Source organism: Hemicordylus capensis, chromosome 16 (assembly GCF_027244095.1).
Source record: "Hemicordylus capensis ecotype Gifberg chromosome 16, rHemCap1.1.pri, whole genome shotgun sequence".
NCBI classification, from domain to species: Eukaryota; Metazoa; Chordata; class Lepidosauria; order Squamata; family Cordylidae; genus Hemicordylus; species Hemicordylus capensis.
Window position 1 is genome coordinate 3,809,053 of NC_069672.1, and position 17,929 is coordinate 3,826,981.

Sequence of the window (17,929 nt, forward strand, 5' to 3'; positions counted from 1 at the left end):
CCCATCTATTTAGTAGCCCTGTGTGGGTGAGGGACGTCATGTGGGGGCACAAAGGGCAAACACTGGAGAGCGGGTGTTGTTGGCATCTGAGAGGCAGCTTGTTGGCCACTATAGGATGCAGGCCTAGAGGGACCACCGGGGGCCTTAGAGATGATGCCGTTGGCCCGACAGACCCCCGTGGTGATCCAGTGCTTGATTTCTCTTCCAGCCTCTCAGTGACGGAGCTCTCGGATTCACTCAGCCTTCTGAAAGCTGTTGTGAGCAGGCTGCGGCACCCTCCCTTCAGGAGAGAAACAGAGACACAGCCCCTCCCAACTTGGGGGAGCAACAGAGGCTCTTCCTGGTTCGGTTTTCTGAGTTCATGGGGCAGTCAGTGGGGGAAGGACGCGCCATACGCGACTGTAGTTTAAAAGCTGCATTAAAAACGATAGTGACATCCAAGCAATTAAGCATGCAAGCAGATCAGTCCATTGGTTTACTTCCCAAAGTAGTGTAGAGTTCTCAGCAACCGTTAAAAATCATTCTCCTTCACTAGAAACGAATTGGCAGCTAAAAGCATTTTCTCTCTCTGACTTGTAGTGGAAACCACATTCATGGTTCCTGAATTCATGAATGTGGAAGCCACATTCAGCGCCCCTTGCTCAGAGGCTGCTGGCAAGCCCTGCCACCTAGGCAACGGTCAGTCTTACCTCTCTGCTCCTAACCAAATGCAAACTTGCAAACATTTCATCCACGGCGCAGGCAGAGAGAAAGGAAGTTATGCATATTCTGTGAGCCGAGAAGCTGAGAGAGAGAGGAGGGGGAGACGGAGAGCTCATTACTGACGTTTTAATAGCGAGCCAAAAGCAAAGGGAGGGAAAGGCGGGGAGGGGGAAACGGAGGAAGAAGGAAACTGATGGCAAGACAAGCATGCAGCTAGGCCAGAAGAGGAGGGGGAGATTCCTCAATCGGGGAAGAGTGAAGACAGGATTGGAGAGTTAGGTTAATTCTGGGGAGCTGGACTGAAGGCATTTGCTGTAGACAAATATTTACCGGTCAAGGCTGTCTGTATCCTCAGGAGGCCTTGGGGAATCGCTGTAGGCTGCTCGGGCATCTTAGGTGAAATATCCAGGAATAGCTATGAAGCACAAGTTGCCTTTACAGCCTTAGGTTAATCCAAGGGGCAGAGCATGTGTCTCCCTTGATAGGGCATTCATCCACTCCCTGGGGTCTGGGTATGTTTCCCTTGCTTGCTTGTTCTCTCCTCCTGTGGGAAGGGCATGTATGTCCCTTTTATAACCTCCCCCCAAGCCCTCTTGTCCTTTCTCAAATCAAAGACAGTCACATCAATTCCTCCATGTCTCCATCCCAATGTAAATATCCCCGGTCTCCCATCCTTGGCTCTCTTTACCATATCGGGTCAGAAATCATTCATGGTGGGTTCCAGGTCTGGCACTGATTACTGAATCCAGATGGAAACATTCCTGTTTACGCCCCCGCTTGACCGGCCTGTGGTCATTTCTCAAAGCTTTAATTGGCACCTTCTAGTTGCAAGAAAATGTTATTAAGAGATAGCATGCAAAGCAATTCAGCAGTTAACTGTGTGAAAATAGGCACCCCTAAAATATGTAGGTACTGACTGATATCTAAAATGTGGTTTCCTAAGACCTTCTAAATATGATTACTCTTCGCGAGTTTCAAGCTAGTTCTCATAATTGACATCAGCATAGCACAATGCACAAACAGCTTCAAGGCTGAGTGGGGTGGATTTCCTCCTCTAGCCAAGCCTAGCTAGACTGCAGAATAACTTGACTGCAGAATAAATAATTCCATTCAGTTACTTTGGCTCAGCAGAACCAAAGTTCGCACTTCAATTTCTTGCACACCAGCAATCTCAGACACAGGCCGAAGCTTTGCTTTTGGAGCCTGTAGGGCTGGTCCCAATGCCATCAAGCTATTCACAACGTAATCCGCCTCTCGCGATTCCTCCTTGTGCGAGGATAGGATCACACTGGCCGTGGCGTCAACAGGTGTTGGGGGTGGAGCCAAAGGGGAGCGTAAAGTGGCTGGCAGATCTATCTGTGCCAGGGCCTTTTTTCTTCTCCTAAACATACAGCATATACAAATCACTACGATGAGCAAGCTAAAGCAAAACACAGACAGACCTAACATGTAATAATGGTTGTTTCTTTTAACGTTATAGAAAAAGCATAAAATGTCAGTGGCAGTACACACACTTGATGCCTTCAGGGTGATCACATAAGCGTGCTGTCACTCATTCTAGTTAACAATCATCTTTTGGAAAACTTGATCAATTTGGTCCAACTGGGCCAAGGCCTTTTCTAGTTGTATTAATCCAATCACCAGGGCTGATCAGTTAAATATCCATTTTGTTGAGTGGACCAAACTTAGATCGTACTCCTATGTCAGTCTGGGTGGCCAGCTCAGGGACGTGGTGTGCTCTCCCAGAGTCATTTTCCAGTGCTGACTCTTCCTCCTGTTCTCCTTACACAAACGGAGGTGTTTGTAAAGGAGACCGTACCTACTGTACCGGCGAATGGAGCTTCTCCAACCCAGCAGGTTCTGTCTCCAAGGTTAACCCAATTGTGTTCCCTACGTGCATGTTTGCAAGTGAATGGGGGTGGGGCCAATTCCCTATGGCCAACCAAGCTCCTTTTCCCTCCTCCTCTTGGCCAATTACGAAATAGCTGGCATTATGGGGAGGAAGGAAGGATGTTTTCATCACACTTCATGCTTATCCCAGGGTGCAGTCTCACCCCAGTAGCCCATACTCCCTCTGAAGCCCCCTTGGCTCTAAAGGTGCATGTAAGCTCATTGCAAACCCCATGCATCTAGAGCCCAGGAATACCTTAATCCCCAAGTTTCTTTACTCATAAATGGGGGCTTCATTGCCAGTTCCCGCAGCCAATATCCCTGACTGATTGAATCTCTAATGGCTCGCACCGAAATCTTGCACCAGAGCACAAGCTTCATTCCAAGCCAAGATTTCAAAAGCTGTCACTGATTCCCTTAGTAACTGGCTAAGAAAGCCAACCAGGAGATGTGTAATCTCAGTGCTGCCCACAGAGGTCACTGCATCCTTCAGTCCAGCCTGTGTTACCAGGCCGAGAGCTCGTTCCAAATAGCCCAGTCCAAATAGCCCAGTCGGTCATCTTGGTCCCCATTTTTGGCATTTGCCCAAATCATACCTGCTGAATTGGCTCCTGACCAGAGGTCCTGCACGAGGCCACGGGATCTTCTCCCGTGTCCGGCGAGCAGCCTCTCCAATATTGACCCTTCCACTGCAGTTCGGGGGAAAGGTTTTTATAAACCTTGACCGGACAGAAAGGTGAAACATATATGTGGTCACGGTGGCATTCAAAATGGCCCATCTTTGGGGTTCAGCTCGATACCATAACTGATGTGGAGTCACCTCCATGTCCTCAGTATTGCTGTTGTGACCTAGGGTGTGATCCATCAGGGTACAGTCCTGGACCCCTTTTCTCTGAGTGCACCTCACAGTCATGTTTTGCGTGTGAATGCAGGCATGTGACTCAGAGCATTTTATTTATGGCCACATAACTGACCACACATTTATCTCCAAATGGGATAGCCTTTACAGTCTCACAGGTCCCCACAGCGATTGAGGCTTGCTGATCTTCCCAATCCACCTCAAAGGTAGCAATTCTATTCCCTTTGTCATTCCAGGTCACAGGTATCCACTCAAAATGCAGCCCAGATCCTGTAATCCAGGTGGGCAAAGGTGTCATGACCCTATCTTTCAATGGGGCAGGCATAGACTGCTCCAATACCTTTACATCCTTTTGGCATCATTTCCTTAAGTCTCCCTCATCGGGGATTTGCCACTGGGACAAATCTGAGGGCGTCAAGGCTGGAGTATATTCCCTTAAGGAGCTATTTATTGTAGGGGCCTTTGTATGGCTAGGTGGCACTGTGGGTTTGGGCGTGGGTTTCTCTGAGTCAACCCAGTTTGGTACCTCCTCACATTCTGGAATTTTAAATCCCTTGGGGCAGTGTCTTTTTACTGGGAACAAATCCCATAGCCAGTGAGTCCCACAGGCCCAACTTCGGTCTTTGGGGCATTTGTACCCTGGCGTGAAGATTGGACAATCTCATAGCTCTGCCCCTCTCCCACACCAGCCCCCTTGATACCATAAAATCTTTTGTTTCTTCTTTCTTCATGTACAGGTGAAACTCGGAAAATTAGAATATCGTGCAAAAGTCCATTAATTTCAGTAATGCAAATTAAAAGGTGAAACTGATATATGAGACAGACGCATTACATGCAAAGCGAGATAAGTCAAGCCTTAATTTGTTATAATTGTGATGATCATGGCGTACAGCTCATGAAAACCCCAAATCCACAATCTCAGAAAATTAGAATATTACATGGAACCAAGAAGACAAGGATTGAAGAATAGAACAATATCGGACCTCTGAAAAGTATACAGTGTACTCTGCTTGATTGGCCAGCAAACTCACCTGACCTGACCCCATAGAGAATCTATGGGGCCTTGCCAAGAGAAGGATGAGAGACATGAGACCAAACAATGCAGAATTGCTGAAGGCCGCTAATGAAGCATCCTGGTCTTCCATAATACTTCATCAGTGCCACAAGCTGATAGCATCCATGCCACGCCGCATTGAGGCAGTAATTGCTGCCAAAGGGGCCCAAACCAAGTACTGAATACATATGCATGCTTATACTTTTCAGAGGTCCGATATTGTTCTATTCTTCAATCCTTGTCTTCTTGGTTCCATGTAATATTCTAATTTTCTGGGATTGTGGATTTGGGGTTTTCATGAGCTGTACGCCATGATCATCACAATTATAACAAATTAAGGCTTGACTTATCTCGCTTTGCATGTAATGCGTCTGTCTCATATATCAGTTTCACCTTTTAATTTGCATTACTGAAATTAATGGACTTTTGCACGATATTCTAATTTTCCGAGTTTCACCTGTATCCTAAATTTCTGCAGAAGTAATAGTCTTTTGTGTTCCTGGGGTGGGGGCCTGAGCCACTCTCATACCATGTTCTCTCAGAAGAATCTCCTCAGTTCTTGAGACAGGTTCTGGGGAAAGTTCTCCCAGTTCCTTCCATATTTCCACAGGAGGTTCCGCTGACCCTGGCTCCTCCCTGGTATCATTTAATGCTGGTGACAGTAGCACAATTCCCACCAAAGTGACCAAGGCAAGGGCCCCAATCTTTATCGGTGAAAGGCACAAATGGGTTCCAGCACTGATCCCCGGGTCTTGGAAGTCAAAAATGCCTTCCCCAAGCTACTATTCTCTTTGCAAGTTTCTAACAACGGACAGGCTATATAAAACAGCAAATAGAATCAACAAGCAAAATGTACAAACTGTGGCACAAAATAATTCTACACGATGCCATGTCATCAAGCCCAAATTGCATTTTCAGAGCCACAAAAATGACACCGAAGAGAACACATTCATTTGCAAGCATATTGGCCTCCTCTCCCTCTTTGTTCTCATCTGTGACTGGAATCAAAAGGCACTAAAAGCCGGGGAACAGTCGTGGTGTCAGGCAGTCGTCTCTGCTGGCACTTGCTGTCTAAAACTCAGCCGGTGGTAGGAGGGGGGAAAGTAGGGGGAGAACTCAATACAGGCCACTTCTCTTGATTTCTGGGGTGTGTTGTCTAAAGCAAAACACAAACCATCTTCAGGTTCTGGGGAGGGGGGCAGAGTCATTCAGGCAGTGGCATGTGTGAAGCGAAATGGACGCTTGCCTCGGAAACCAGGTGGATTATTTCATGAACGATGATCAGTTTCACAGGCGCTAAAGTTGCGCAGGCACTCATGCAGACCGGGTGGTCTCTCCGTTGCTGGCTTGGGATGATTCTTCATGTACTTGATAGCTGCCAGATCCCGCAGTGAGAGGGGCTCCCCGTCTCTTCCGTCGCAGGAAGCAAAGTTGGAGAGTGTTTGGGGTTTTTTCACTCCCCAAGAGCCCCTTTTTGACGTGGGCCCCGAGCAGCCGACGAACTGGAGCTCCCACAGCTGTTGGGCGCGAGGGCTGGCTTCGGGGTTCACAGCAGAAAATAGGAACATCGAGAAGTTTTGTCCACGGTATGCACCCAGGCATAAATGCTATGATCACGTTTTTGTCCAAATGTGGGGAATTCATGGGTGGGCAGTTCTCTGCAAAAAAGGTTCCATGTTGCCCTATGCGCGTCAAGGAAGCAGGTGGGGCATAGGGCCCAGGGCTTCCTTCCTTCCTGTGCCTATTTTCCGGTGACTGAGTGGATAAGCACCGATGGGTTGCATGATCACGCTCCCGACTGGACCCCAGCGTCCATACACAGACTGACACGGGGTGTGCCGTTCTGCTTCAGTATCCGTGCCCCCAGTCTGCAAGGGGCCCCCAAAGGTTTGGCCCCTCCCTCCTCTCGTCGATGAACTGACTCCACAGGTCCCCACTACTTGTTGGCAAGGGGTTTCTTGCTTTCCAGGCCAAAAGCCGGGCACTGTAGATTAAGTCTGGTATCCCGGTATATCCAGAGTATGTTGGGGGGAAGTTACAAACTTCTAAATTCTCTGCCTTTAACTCTCCCTGCCATCGTTCCATCCACAAGGCAAGGATGGGGGGTGGGGTATGTTAGTATGTTAGCCAATGAGGGCTGGTACTATTAGGGATTTGCTCCTTGCCCAGCCCATCTATTTAGTAGACCCGTGTGGGTGTGGGCCATTAAAAAAATTTTTTTTTTTACATTTTATATCCTGCTCTTCCTCCAAGGAGCCCTTAGGAACATACTTAGGTTTCCCCTCACAACAACCCTGTGAGGTAGGTTAGGCTGAGAGAAGTGAATGGCCCAGTGTCACCCAGCTAGTATCAAGGCTGAATGGGGATTTGAACTCGGGTCTCCCCGGTCCTAGTCCGGCACTCTAGCCACGACATCACACTGGCTCATCATGTAGGGGAACAAAGGGCAAACACTGGAGAGCACTGGTACTATTAGGGCCTTGCTCCTTGCCCAGCCCATCTATTTAGTAGCCCTGTGTGGGTGAGGGATGTCATGTGGGGGCACAAAGGGCAAACACTGGACAGCGGGTGTTGTTGGCATCTGAGAGGCAGCTTGTTGGCCACTATAGGATGCAGGCCTAGAGGGACCACCGGGGGCCTTAGAGATGATGCCGTTGGCCCGACAGACCCCCGTGGTGATCCAGTGCTTGATTTCTCTTCCAGCCTCTCAGTGACGGAGCTCTCGGATTCACTCAGCCTTCTGAAAGCCATTCAGGATGGGAAACCCGAGGGAGCCACAGAAAGGCCTCTGCTCTCCCCTTCACCTCGGCAGCCTTCAGAGCTCAGTTACTTAAATGTGGCCTCTCCAGGTGACGCCACGGACGTCCAGAAGGAGGAGGAGGAAGAGGAAGAAGATCAGCCCTTCGGCGGTGAGCCTGTCTAAGAGGACAAGGGAAGATTTTCGAAGGAGACGGAAGCGACTTCTGACTGCTAGTTAGTCTTGCTGTTGAGACTTCTTCAGATGATTTTCATGAGACTTGAGAGACACATGTACTGCAAAGAGGGGAAATGGTTCAGCGCTAAAGAAGAAGCGCAGAGCAGCGTTCGCTCTTTTTTCCCCCCATCCGTGTGTGGAATGAGTTTTGTACTGGGTGGCAGTATCAAGGCAGGCAGTGTGTGTGCACATGCATTCCTGATTCGACGCGAGCGGGATCGAAAATCGAGCGGACTTCCAAAAATGTGTGAGCGCACACACAGCGCACGTGCCTTAGAGGGCTGAGCACGGACAGGAGGGGTGCTTCTCTTGCCCAAGATCTCGTCCGCCCAAGCCACAAGTGATAGGCATGTACCTCGGACAAACTCTGGCAACCCAGCTCCTGCAAGATGAGAATGAAGGGGATTTTCAGCACAGAGCCGAACAGGCCCATAAGGACGGCATGCAGCAGAGCGAGATGGCAGGGGTGAGTAATTTCAGCCCCAGACAAGGGGAGATGGTCTCGCCCTACAGCCCCAGTTGCAGGGTGGGTGGGTATGGATCACCCCTCCCTCAGGGCCTACATGACTGCCCAGGATGGCCTTGGTGGGAGAAAGGATGGAGACCTCTTGCAGGCCAGGCAACCATTTCCTCTAAGGATCATGTCCTCTCTCCCTCACAACATTTGGGCTTTGCTCGGCTAATACAGTGAGAATCCAGTGAAATCAACAGACTTCTCCATAAGTTATTTCAAGCTTTGCTGATGGGCTTTGCTTCCTCGCTTTGGTGACAGTGAGAGAAAGCGGGCCGAAGGAGAAAATAAAAAGGCTCATAAAATGAAAGGGGGTGCAAGGAATATTTGTTTTAACTCTACAAATGCCAGATTGATTCTCCTGACGAGGCAGCTATGTTCAGAACCAGGAAGTCAGTTTGGCCCTCTCAACCCTAGCTTCGGAACCCTCCATGGATAATATCACTGATCTGCACCCTTACTGGATTTTACTCAATCAGTTGATTTTTACCCTATGTTGAACGCTGAGTGCTTGAAAATCATTAGAGGGGTGCTTTTCAAACAAGAGAAGGTACTAGTCCAACATGGACCTGAAGAACTGGATAAAATTTAAGTGGAGTTAAAAATTTTAAGAGATACATTGTGGTGGGAAAAAAGGTGCCACCGTATCTGCGGTGAAGAAAAGCCGCCTCTTTTTAGGAGTTAAATCTTTAACCTATATCTCGGCCATCTTTCAGCAGATTTGTGCCAGATTTGGAGGGTTGGTGTCACTTACTTGATGTGTGCCTAAATTCAGGGAAATTGAGTGGGCAGAATAGGTTTTAGGAGCAATAGAATGTCCAGGACTTATGACAGCAAATGTTGAAACAAGCCCTCATCTGAACTATCCTGGCCCTGCCATACCATTGTAAACTCAAATTTTTCACTCTGTAAGGAATTCAACAGACTTTTTAACAGAAGTTAGAAAATGCAATAACAAAATACACAGAGCAGTTAATGCCTGCTTTTGTGCCACATCCCAAGAACTGGTACTCATGTGTTCCTCTTTTATTCTGATCCTGTGATTATATAATGAAAACTCCGTGTACTTTTTAAATGCCATGTCTTCTGCTGGGTCGGTTCTTAAAAATAATTTTAATGCATCTATGACACTTGAATCTTACAGCACAGGAATTTTGATGTGATACTGTGGAATGTGTAGTGTGTGTTTATCTGCAAAGAACAGGGCAACGTACAGATTACCAATTAAAATATATTCACTATTCTTATAGGTCAGCAAAGTAGTGAGCAAGACATCAAGGAAGTTGAAAGTCATGAGAACGAGGTATGTAAATTTAAAAGGCTAATTTGAACATTGATTATTGGGGTTGTGTGTGTGGCTGAAACAAAAATTGAAACCAGCAGGCATCCATTTATTCATTTTGGCACACTGGATGATGGTAATGCTTCTGCAGATTATTTGTATTATAAATTTCCTGCCAACTGAGCAGAGAAGCACTTTTTAAAAGTGGCAATTCTCTTTATTTAGCAGAGGGAGAGGAACTGGCCCTATCCATCCCCAGACAAAAACAGAAAAGAGAGAAACCCACCCGTGGCTGGAACAAAAAATATATTGAAAAGATCATTTATTAGAATATAACAGCTGAAAATATATACTGATAACCAACCAAACAATGGTTGGAAAAATGATAGCTTGAACCAGAAATAATAAAGAAAAACTAATACTTAGAACATGAAAGATAATAACAAAAGCAATCTTATGGAGATAATGCTGGGCAAAACAAATGTGGGGCTGCAAAGCAACAAAATGAGGCGGACAAGGCCCTGAGCTGACTGTCCCTAACTGGCTAACATCGAAGGAGTGGCTGAAATAAAGCCATGAAGTTCATAAAGAGCTAAAAATCTACAAAACTGGGGTGGATAACCTAAATACTGAGACCGTTTATGAAGCTCAGAGAGCGGAAAAACTGAAACGTTAAATCTTCAATATCCATAACATAAAGCAGTGTGTGTGTGTGTGTGTGTGTGTGTGTGTGTGTGTGTGTGTGTGTGATGGAAATACTTTCAATGGCGCTGTCTCAGTTGCATCTGTGCAAGGGTTAAGAGGTGCAAACTCCAGAGATAAGTCCAGCTGTGGGCGTTGCCTTGGTAAAATGCAAGTTCAATAAATCTCAGGCAGTAGCTGTAGAATGCTGTAAGATAAATATGTTGCAAAGGCAGCACGTATCAGCCTCCACATGCCACTAGATAAATCTGACCTTCATATGACAAAATGTGTATGTCCAATCGAGTACATATGGCTCTGTCCAGATGCTTAAACAAGCCGTTTCGCAAAATGCTTCATCAGCCTCCTATCTACCAAAGACAACCACTGGGCTCTGTGGGCTCCAGGACACGACGGCACACTTTACCTTTACATACACTCACATGTATGCCCACCACATTTTTCATAGGAAATAAGCACTGCGTTAAACCAGGAACGCCTGTCTTTTGCTGCTACCTTTTTTGCCCCTGCTAACTGGGCAAAGAGGCACCTTTTAAATGTGGCGATTCTCTTTATTTAGCAGGGGTAGAGTAACTGGCCCTGTCCACCCCAGCACAGTACCTCCAGTGACTGTTGCTGGTGTCTATCTTATGTTTCTTTTTAATTCTTACTTCATATTTATGTTACTTTCCCACCAACCTTTCATTTCTTCTAATAACCTTTTCTGTTCATTGTTTTCTTCCCTTTTCTATTATGATTCTTGTGTAATATTGCTTTTGCTTCTTAATTTCCGATTCATAGTGGATGCAAAGCTGTCGTAGTTAATCCCAACGTGCTTTGGAGGAAAATTAGTAACAAATCAGCCTCAAATCTTTACCACAAGTGTCAATTAATTGTAGCAGAACAATTAATAATATTCTTGGTAAACACACTCCTAGCATTCCTGTCATAATTTGTTTACAATACGACATAAAGGTTTACTAGAACAGAGTGGGAATGGGTGTGGAATGGGCCCGTGTGGAATGGGAACACTGATCCTTCCTCTTCCTCCTCCTGCTTGCCCCTGTCTATTGCATGGGAAATCCTCCCCCTGCGATGCAGAGGGCATCTCTGGGGGCAAACAGCAAGTCTCAGGGTTTGGGGGTGGGGTGGGGATATGGGTGGTGAGGGTGCCACGGAGCCTGCCCCCCCATCAGTTCCAAAAGCTTTAACGAGAGTGGGTGTGGGGAGCCTTACCCTGCTTGTACTTACTTCAGATTTAGGTTACTTTCCAGCAAACCTATCATTTCTTCTAAAAACCTTTTCAGGTCATTGTTCTCTCTTTCTTTTGTTGTTATGATTCTTGTGTAATATTGCTTCTGCTTCTTGAGTTCTGCTTCCTAGTGGATGCAAAGCTGTTGTAGTTCGTCACAACGTGCTTTGGAGGAAAATTAAGAATAATAAATTAGCCTTAATCCGTTCCAAGAAGCTTTAAAGAGAGTGGGGAGCCATATCCTGCTCACCACTCTGAGACACTGCTAATGAGGGGATCTCTTCCCAGAACTGGAGAACTTAATAACCTTTTAACTTGGTGGACCAGTTCTACTGATAATGATGTTCTGATCTCTGGCCCTGTCTGGAGAAGGAGGTCGAGGCAATCCCATGATCCTCGGATACAACCCATACTTCTGAGGAGAATGACCCTTCAGGTAAGTGTCAATGATTCAGTCTACTGAGAATGATGTTCTGAGCTCGTCCTCCCTTTATCAAGCTTCTGCTGCCACCACCAAGCTCTTCTGGCTTAGCTTTGTGCCCTGACAACCCCTTCAAAGTATAACTGAGGGCTGTGTGGGGAGAAATATCGCTCACAGGACACTGAGTGAACTTCAAACTAAAACAACGGCAAGTTTGTAGATGTACAAATAGCTTAAAGGTTTCTCTCTGCCAAAGCAGGGCTTTACACGCGGAATAGTTTCTAGAATAATGTTTCAAACGTAGCCTCTATAGAGGCTGGACTTACTGTATAGGTTACTGAGATGCCTGTGTTGGATTCCAGAAGCGTTCCCTGACTCGTAGCCCTTTTACTGGAAACAACCACCCTGGGTGAAATTCCATGTATATTATTTTATTTTATTTATTAAAACATTTTTATACTGCCCAAAACGAGTTCATACATAAGAGTCACGCTTCCGGACCGGACACTGGTGTGTACAACTTACTACCCACCTCCCAATAACCAAGCCAGAGACCCTCACTAGAGATCCTATCCCTAGCCTTAACCATCCATAGTCACTGGCTCATCCGTGCCCTATCCGAGCGAGTCCTCTATCTCCTGGTGTCTCTAAGCCCTCTCTCACCTGGGGTTCTGCCCAGCTCTCTCTCACCCTGTGTCAGGGTCCCACCCTGCTGCCCCTCTCAGTTCTAGGGAGGTGGTTTGATTTTATTGTTCTGTGACAGTTTAGTCCTCAGGTACTGGGAATGCATTGAGCTTTTACTTTCCCTCAGTGAGAGCTGAGGACCCAGCATTTTTGGAGCTATGAAGGCTGTATGTGTGAAAAGGAAGAGGACCTCGATGGGCCACAAGTTGAATACGAGCCAGTAGTGTGATGCAGCTGCTAAAAAAAGCCAATACAATCCTAGCTACATTAACTGCACCCCGATCATGAGAAGGACTGGAAGACCTCTAGGGCCCCGTCCCACCCTTGCCATTGTCAGTCTGTTTCCACTGGGGTAGGCATTAAGTACTGATGGGTACGTAGAGTTGCTGCCGGGAGGGGAACGTGTCTTGAACCTCCACACCCTTCTGACAGTGCCCTCAAAGAGAGTGAAACGTTTCCCCCTAGATGACCCACCAAGGGTCATCTCATGTGAAGGAAGGCTTGCCTTCCTCCTGAAGTTCTTTTAAAGCACTCCAAGCAGCTCTTGGTCAAGGTCTTCTTGCTCCATCCCCTCCAGCTCAGCCAGCAGCTCGTCCTCGTCAACGTCGTCACCAAAGCCTACGGGCTTGGAGATCACATCGGATATCTGTTGGGCGATATCCTGCTGCTCTGTGATCTCAGACATCAGGTCGCCCACCTTGTCGATATCCATGTGCTGATGAGCCTCTTTCATGGCACGAGCTGCGTCTGACATGGTCTTGAGCAAGGACTGGAAGACCTCTAGGGCCCCGCCCCACCCTTGGCATTGTCATTCTGTTTCCACTGGGGTAGGCATTAAGTACTGATGGGGTGCGTAGAGTTGCTGCTGGGAGGGGAACGTCTCTTGAACCTCCACACCCTTCTGACAGTGCCCTCAAAGAGAGTGAAATGTTCCCCCCTAGATGACCCACCAAGGGAGACCCCAATGTCCTGTTTCACTTACCGATCCGCTTGGCAGCCATTCTCCTCACTCCAGCCTGCTCGCTGCAGAGGAACCCCAGGATGTTGGAAGCCTCCATCTCCACGGAGTTCCCGGAGCTGAGCTGCCGAATCTGGGGTCATGAGCAAAGGCCAATCCTGGTGGAATAAAGTGCTGCCCAGGTGCCCTTGAGTCCCAGCAGACTCAAGGGGCAGGCAGGGAGGGGCTGCTCTTACCAGACACTTGGAGATCTTGTGGAGCAGCTCCTGCAGGCTCAGGTCTCCTGTGCCAGCAGGAGGTGGAATACCAGAAAGAAGCAGCTTTGAAAGCAGCTCTTCAAAGGTCACTGCCCCCCTCCCCCATTCTCCCAAACATGTCTCTGCTACTTTCCGAGGTCTCACCTGTTCCCCAAACCTGCTAAGACAACTTGAAACAAGTTCAGGTCCTCCTCCAGGTCCTCCTCTGCTTCCCAAATGCAAAGGGCAAGCCATTTGTTGAAGCTCAGAAGAAGAGGAGAAATCAGCTGCCGGTTTTCTTTCCCTCCACCCCACAGAGGCTCCTCTGCCACTGGGGTAGGCAGCAGTGGGCACCGGAGGGTGCTGATCATCGCCGCGCTGAGTGGACCAATCGCGTGGCTCCCCTTCGCTCTGGCTCGTGGTCCACTTCTTCAGCGCCGGCAGCTCCCCTTTGCCTCTTTCCCCAGAAGTCTTCATCTTTTCCGCATCTTTTCAGTGTGTGCCCAGACTTCCTCCGCCACACAGAGGCTCCGCTGCCACTGGGGTAGGCATCAGACCCCGGCGGGAGGTGACGGTTGCCGCCCCCAGCAGACCCAGTCGGTAGCTTTCCACTCCTCTGCTTCCTCCTGCACGAGACGGCTTCTGCCCCTTTCCTACATAATGGCGGGAGCCGAGAGGCAGACTGAGGCTCACACCAATCATTTCTTTACAATACACTAGAGCCATGTTTTAACTAGCTGGCGTAGGCCAGCTTCAGCTCTGGGTAGAATTTGCCCATCTGCTCAATCACCTTGCCCGTCTGAAGCGCCAGCTCGTATGTCGGGGAGAGGCACAGGCACTGCAAGAGGAAGGAGGCAGGCTTGTCTGGGGAAGCTTCCTGAAGGAGACTGGCAGATTCATAGGGGTGAATGCGGTCCGACCGGTACCCCGGCCCCAAGCCGTGGAGGGCTTTAAAGGTCAGGACCAGCACCTTGGATCTAGCCTGGAATAGGGGTGTGCACGGAACCGCCAACTGCGGTCCGGCACTGGGTGGCGGGGTACGTTTAAGAGCGGCGGGAGGGTTTACTTACTCTTCCAGCTGCTCTCACGTAATCTCTAGATTAATTGGGGCGGCAGGACACCAGCCGCCCCCCCCCCCCCCCCGCGACCTGATTAGGGGCCAAATTGGCCCAAAGTACTGCCGCCGCCAACCACCCACCCAACCGCCCAACACAAGGCCCGATATCGGGCCTAGGTAGCCACAGGGAGCGACCTGATTAGGGGCCAAATCGGCCCAAACTACAGTTGCCGCGGCCGCCGCCGGCCACCCACCCGCCCTCCCAGCCGCCCGAGTCCTCACCATAAGAAGGCCTGTGTCAGTCGGGCCGATCAGGGCCCCACAATTCGAAAAGGAGAGGAGCTCACAAACAGAGCGCCTCTTTCTGCAAAATCTCAGCCCGAACTGGGGCTTTGGGCGCAAAGGACGCCGAACAGGACCCTCCTTCCAAAGGAAGCGTCCGCCAAAGTCCAGTCGTGGATTTTATAATGCCTCACAAAGGTGGAGAGTGAGGACCACGTGGCAGCCCAGCAGATATCCACCAAGGGGGCCAAGGTGACAAGAGCAGCAGAGGAAGCCGCGCTCCTGGTGGAGTGGGCTGTAATCCCCTCGGACGTCGGAGATTTCGAAGCTGCGTAGGCTATTCGGATGCATTGACAGATCCAACGAGAGAGGGTAGGTGTCGAAACCTTCTTCCCCAAAGAACAGTCCCGAAAAAAAAATGAATAGGGACTCTGAGACCCTATACGCTTTAGAGCGCTTTAGGTAAATCTTCATGGCCCTACGCACATCCAAGGTGTGCCATTCCCTCTCCTTAGGACATGAGGGGTTGGGGCAAAAGGAAGGTAGCATTATTTCCTGGGCCCTATGGAAAAGAGAGTTAACTTTGGGAAGGAAGGTAGGATCAGTACGCAGCAGGACGTAGTCCGGGTAAACCAAACATAACTCCTTTCGCACAGACAAGGCGCGCAGATCTGAAACCCGCCTGGCGGAAGTGATGGCAACCAAAAATAAGACCTTAAATGAAAGTAAACGTAAAGGCACGGACCTCAAGGGCTCGAAAGGAGGTTTGGTGAGAGCCCGAAGAACCAAATTAAGATCCCAAGTTGGGAATCTGTGTACGGTAGGAAGCCTGAGGAGAGCTGCTGCCTTGAAGAATTTCTGAATGTGCGGATGTCGAGACACAGAAGACCCTGACCATTGCAAGGCAGAAGAGATCGCGAAAACCTGTCGTCACAGCGTATTAGGTCGGAGCCCTTTATCCAGGCCGTCCTGGAGGAAACCCAGCACGTGGGCCACGGACGCGGAGAGCGGTTCCACCGCCTTAGAGCTGCACCAGGACACGAAGGACTTCCAGGTCGACTGATAAACCCTGACCGTAGAAGGCCGTCGGGAAGCCAAAATCGTGTCTTGGACAGAACTAGTGTAGCCACAAGACGCTAAGGAGCCCCGCTCAATCTCCAGGCGAAGAGATTGAGCCACTCCGGATCCGGATGGAATATCGGCCCCTGTTGCAGGAGATGACTGCAAGACCCCAGTGGAAGAGGCGGTTGGCTTGACAACTCCACCAGGTCTGAAAACCGCGGGCTGCGGGGCCAGTGAGGAGCCACCAGAATGACCTCTGCCTTCAACAGGCGGAGGCGGCGGATGGTTTGCGGACTTATGGCGAACGGAGGGAAGGCGTACAACAGGCCCGGAGGCCACGGAAACGAGAGAGCGTCCACTAAAAACAGCTGGGGGCAGGGGACGGCAACCTCCTGGGGCCTTAGCGAAGGAAGCACCGTGGGGTCCCCCTTCAGAGCCCTCTGGTGTGGGCTGAACGACACGCCCCCAAGTGGAGGGTCTTCCTAACTTTGTGGAGGAGGAGTGGGTAGTCCGTCTGAGAAAACAGACGGAAATTAGGCTGAGGAAGGGAAGACGGGTCCTCCTCGTCTCCCGACAGCTCCCCTTTTTTCTTTCCCGGCAGCACTGTATTCTCACAGGATTTGTCTTTGCTCGTGACCGAGCACTGTGGTTGACCCATCTTTTCCCTCTTGCTGGCTCGCTGGCTGGGGGAGGCAGCAGACTGTGGCTGCTTCCCACAGCACCGAAAGAAGAGGAACCAGGCTGCTGCCCGGTGCAGCTTGCCCCAGCTCTTGCTTCTCACCCCATAGTCTGCACTGCCCTCACTGCTGCGGATCGAGAGGGCATCGATTCTTCTGTTCCTCCTCATTGTGACTTCCTCCTGTGACACTGACCCGCAGCTGGAATGCCCTCCCTCTTCGGCGGGGGGAGGAGGGGGCAAGTGTGATGTCACAGAGGATCCCGGCGCCGTGAACGAATCCCTGCTCAGAACGCATGATCCTTTGGAGTTCAATACCACATATAAGTTTCCTAGAACCGAGTTTTAATTGCTAGAGGTTCAGAGTTCAGTTGCAGCAGAAATTCCAAAATCATCCTGCAGTGAATACAGCAATCATTGCTTTAAAAAGGGAAAGTCATTGCCGTAATTTAGTGAGGCAGGATCCCATCTGATCGTTGAAGTAGTGCACAATTTTGACAAAAAAAATAGTTGAACAGTTAAAACATTTGAAACCATTTAAAAATAGTTGAATATTTAAAAACACAACAATAAAATTAAAAGGAGGGCTACCAACGGCGGTTTCCATGGAACAATTGGCAAGGCAGGAACTACATACAATGTCTGGGGGGGGGGCGTGAGGGGTGCAAATCCCCCAGGGCAAAGCAGCCCCTTGAAACAGCAGCTGGCCAGCAGTCATCAAGCGGAGGCAGAGAGGGCTGGACGTTTCTTCTGGAGACAGGTGACAGGGCAGCACACAGAGTTCTGACCCAAACGGGGCTCCTTCGACAGGGGAACGTTCTTGTTCCATGGGAGAGACAGACGGATTTTTGATCTCCCAGTCCTGTTTTCTTTTTTCATTTTCCAGCACAGAAATCTGTTCCTCTCTCTCCCTTTTCTCTCTAAAAACCTATTCAAAATTCAAGAAAAAACCCAGTAATATACAACACTAACACAAACAAGCATTTTAAAAGCCTCCCAACAGTGGCAATTATCATACAAAGCTGAGCAATGGAAACTGCCAGTTTCTTTGCAAAGAATAGTACATTGAAGGTAGATAGATACATGCTAAGATATCATGAGTTAGATAGATGTAATTAAAACTCACTCATTTCCTTCTCGCCTTCAAATTTGGCACACTGATGTTGTCTTCTGCTCAGCAGTTTGGGCCATCTCTGCAAGATTAACCCATAGATAAATCACTATCATGGTCCTAGAATCACTAACACAAACAAGCAAGTTGGTTGATGCACAAATAGCTTAAAGGTTGCTCTCTGCCAAAGCAGGGCTTTACACGCGGAATAGTTTCTAGAATAATGTTTCAAACGTA

The 17,929-nt window shown here is 48.9% G+C and overlaps 1 protein-coding gene and 1 long non-coding RNA gene across 9 annotated transcripts in view; one reads left to right on the plus strand and one right to left on the minus strand.

Annotated features, from left to right (window-relative positions):
- Nucleotides 1-10,884, plus strand: part of CCDC30 (coiled-coil domain containing 30) — a 71,637-nt gene extending 60,753 nt beyond the window's left edge. For 4 of the 8 annotated variants that reach the window (XM_053280648.1, XM_053280651.1, XM_053280646.1 and 1 more), the window contains 2 exons: nucleotides 209-343; nucleotides 7,209-7,428. In XM_053280648.1, the coding sequence (XP_053136623.1) occupies nucleotides 209-343; nucleotides 7,209-7,428 (355 nt within the window). Of the gene's footprint in view, nucleotides 1-208; nucleotides 446-7,208; nucleotides 7,946-9,240 lie in introns of those variants that run through there. The other 4 variants (XR_008312586.1, XR_008312585.1, XM_053280649.1 and 1 more) reach the window with 4 other exon arrangements.
- Nucleotides 7,725-14,576, minus strand: LOC128338367 (uncharacterized). The gene is made up of 3 exons (XR_008312587.1): nucleotides 11,205-14,576; nucleotides 10,653-10,788; nucleotides 7,725-7,861 (listed from the first exon to the last, which is right to left on the minus strand). It is a non-coding gene; the product is annotated as an uncharacterized LOC128338367 (long non-coding RNA).
- Nucleotides 14,577-17,929: the final 3,353 nt, after the last annotated feature.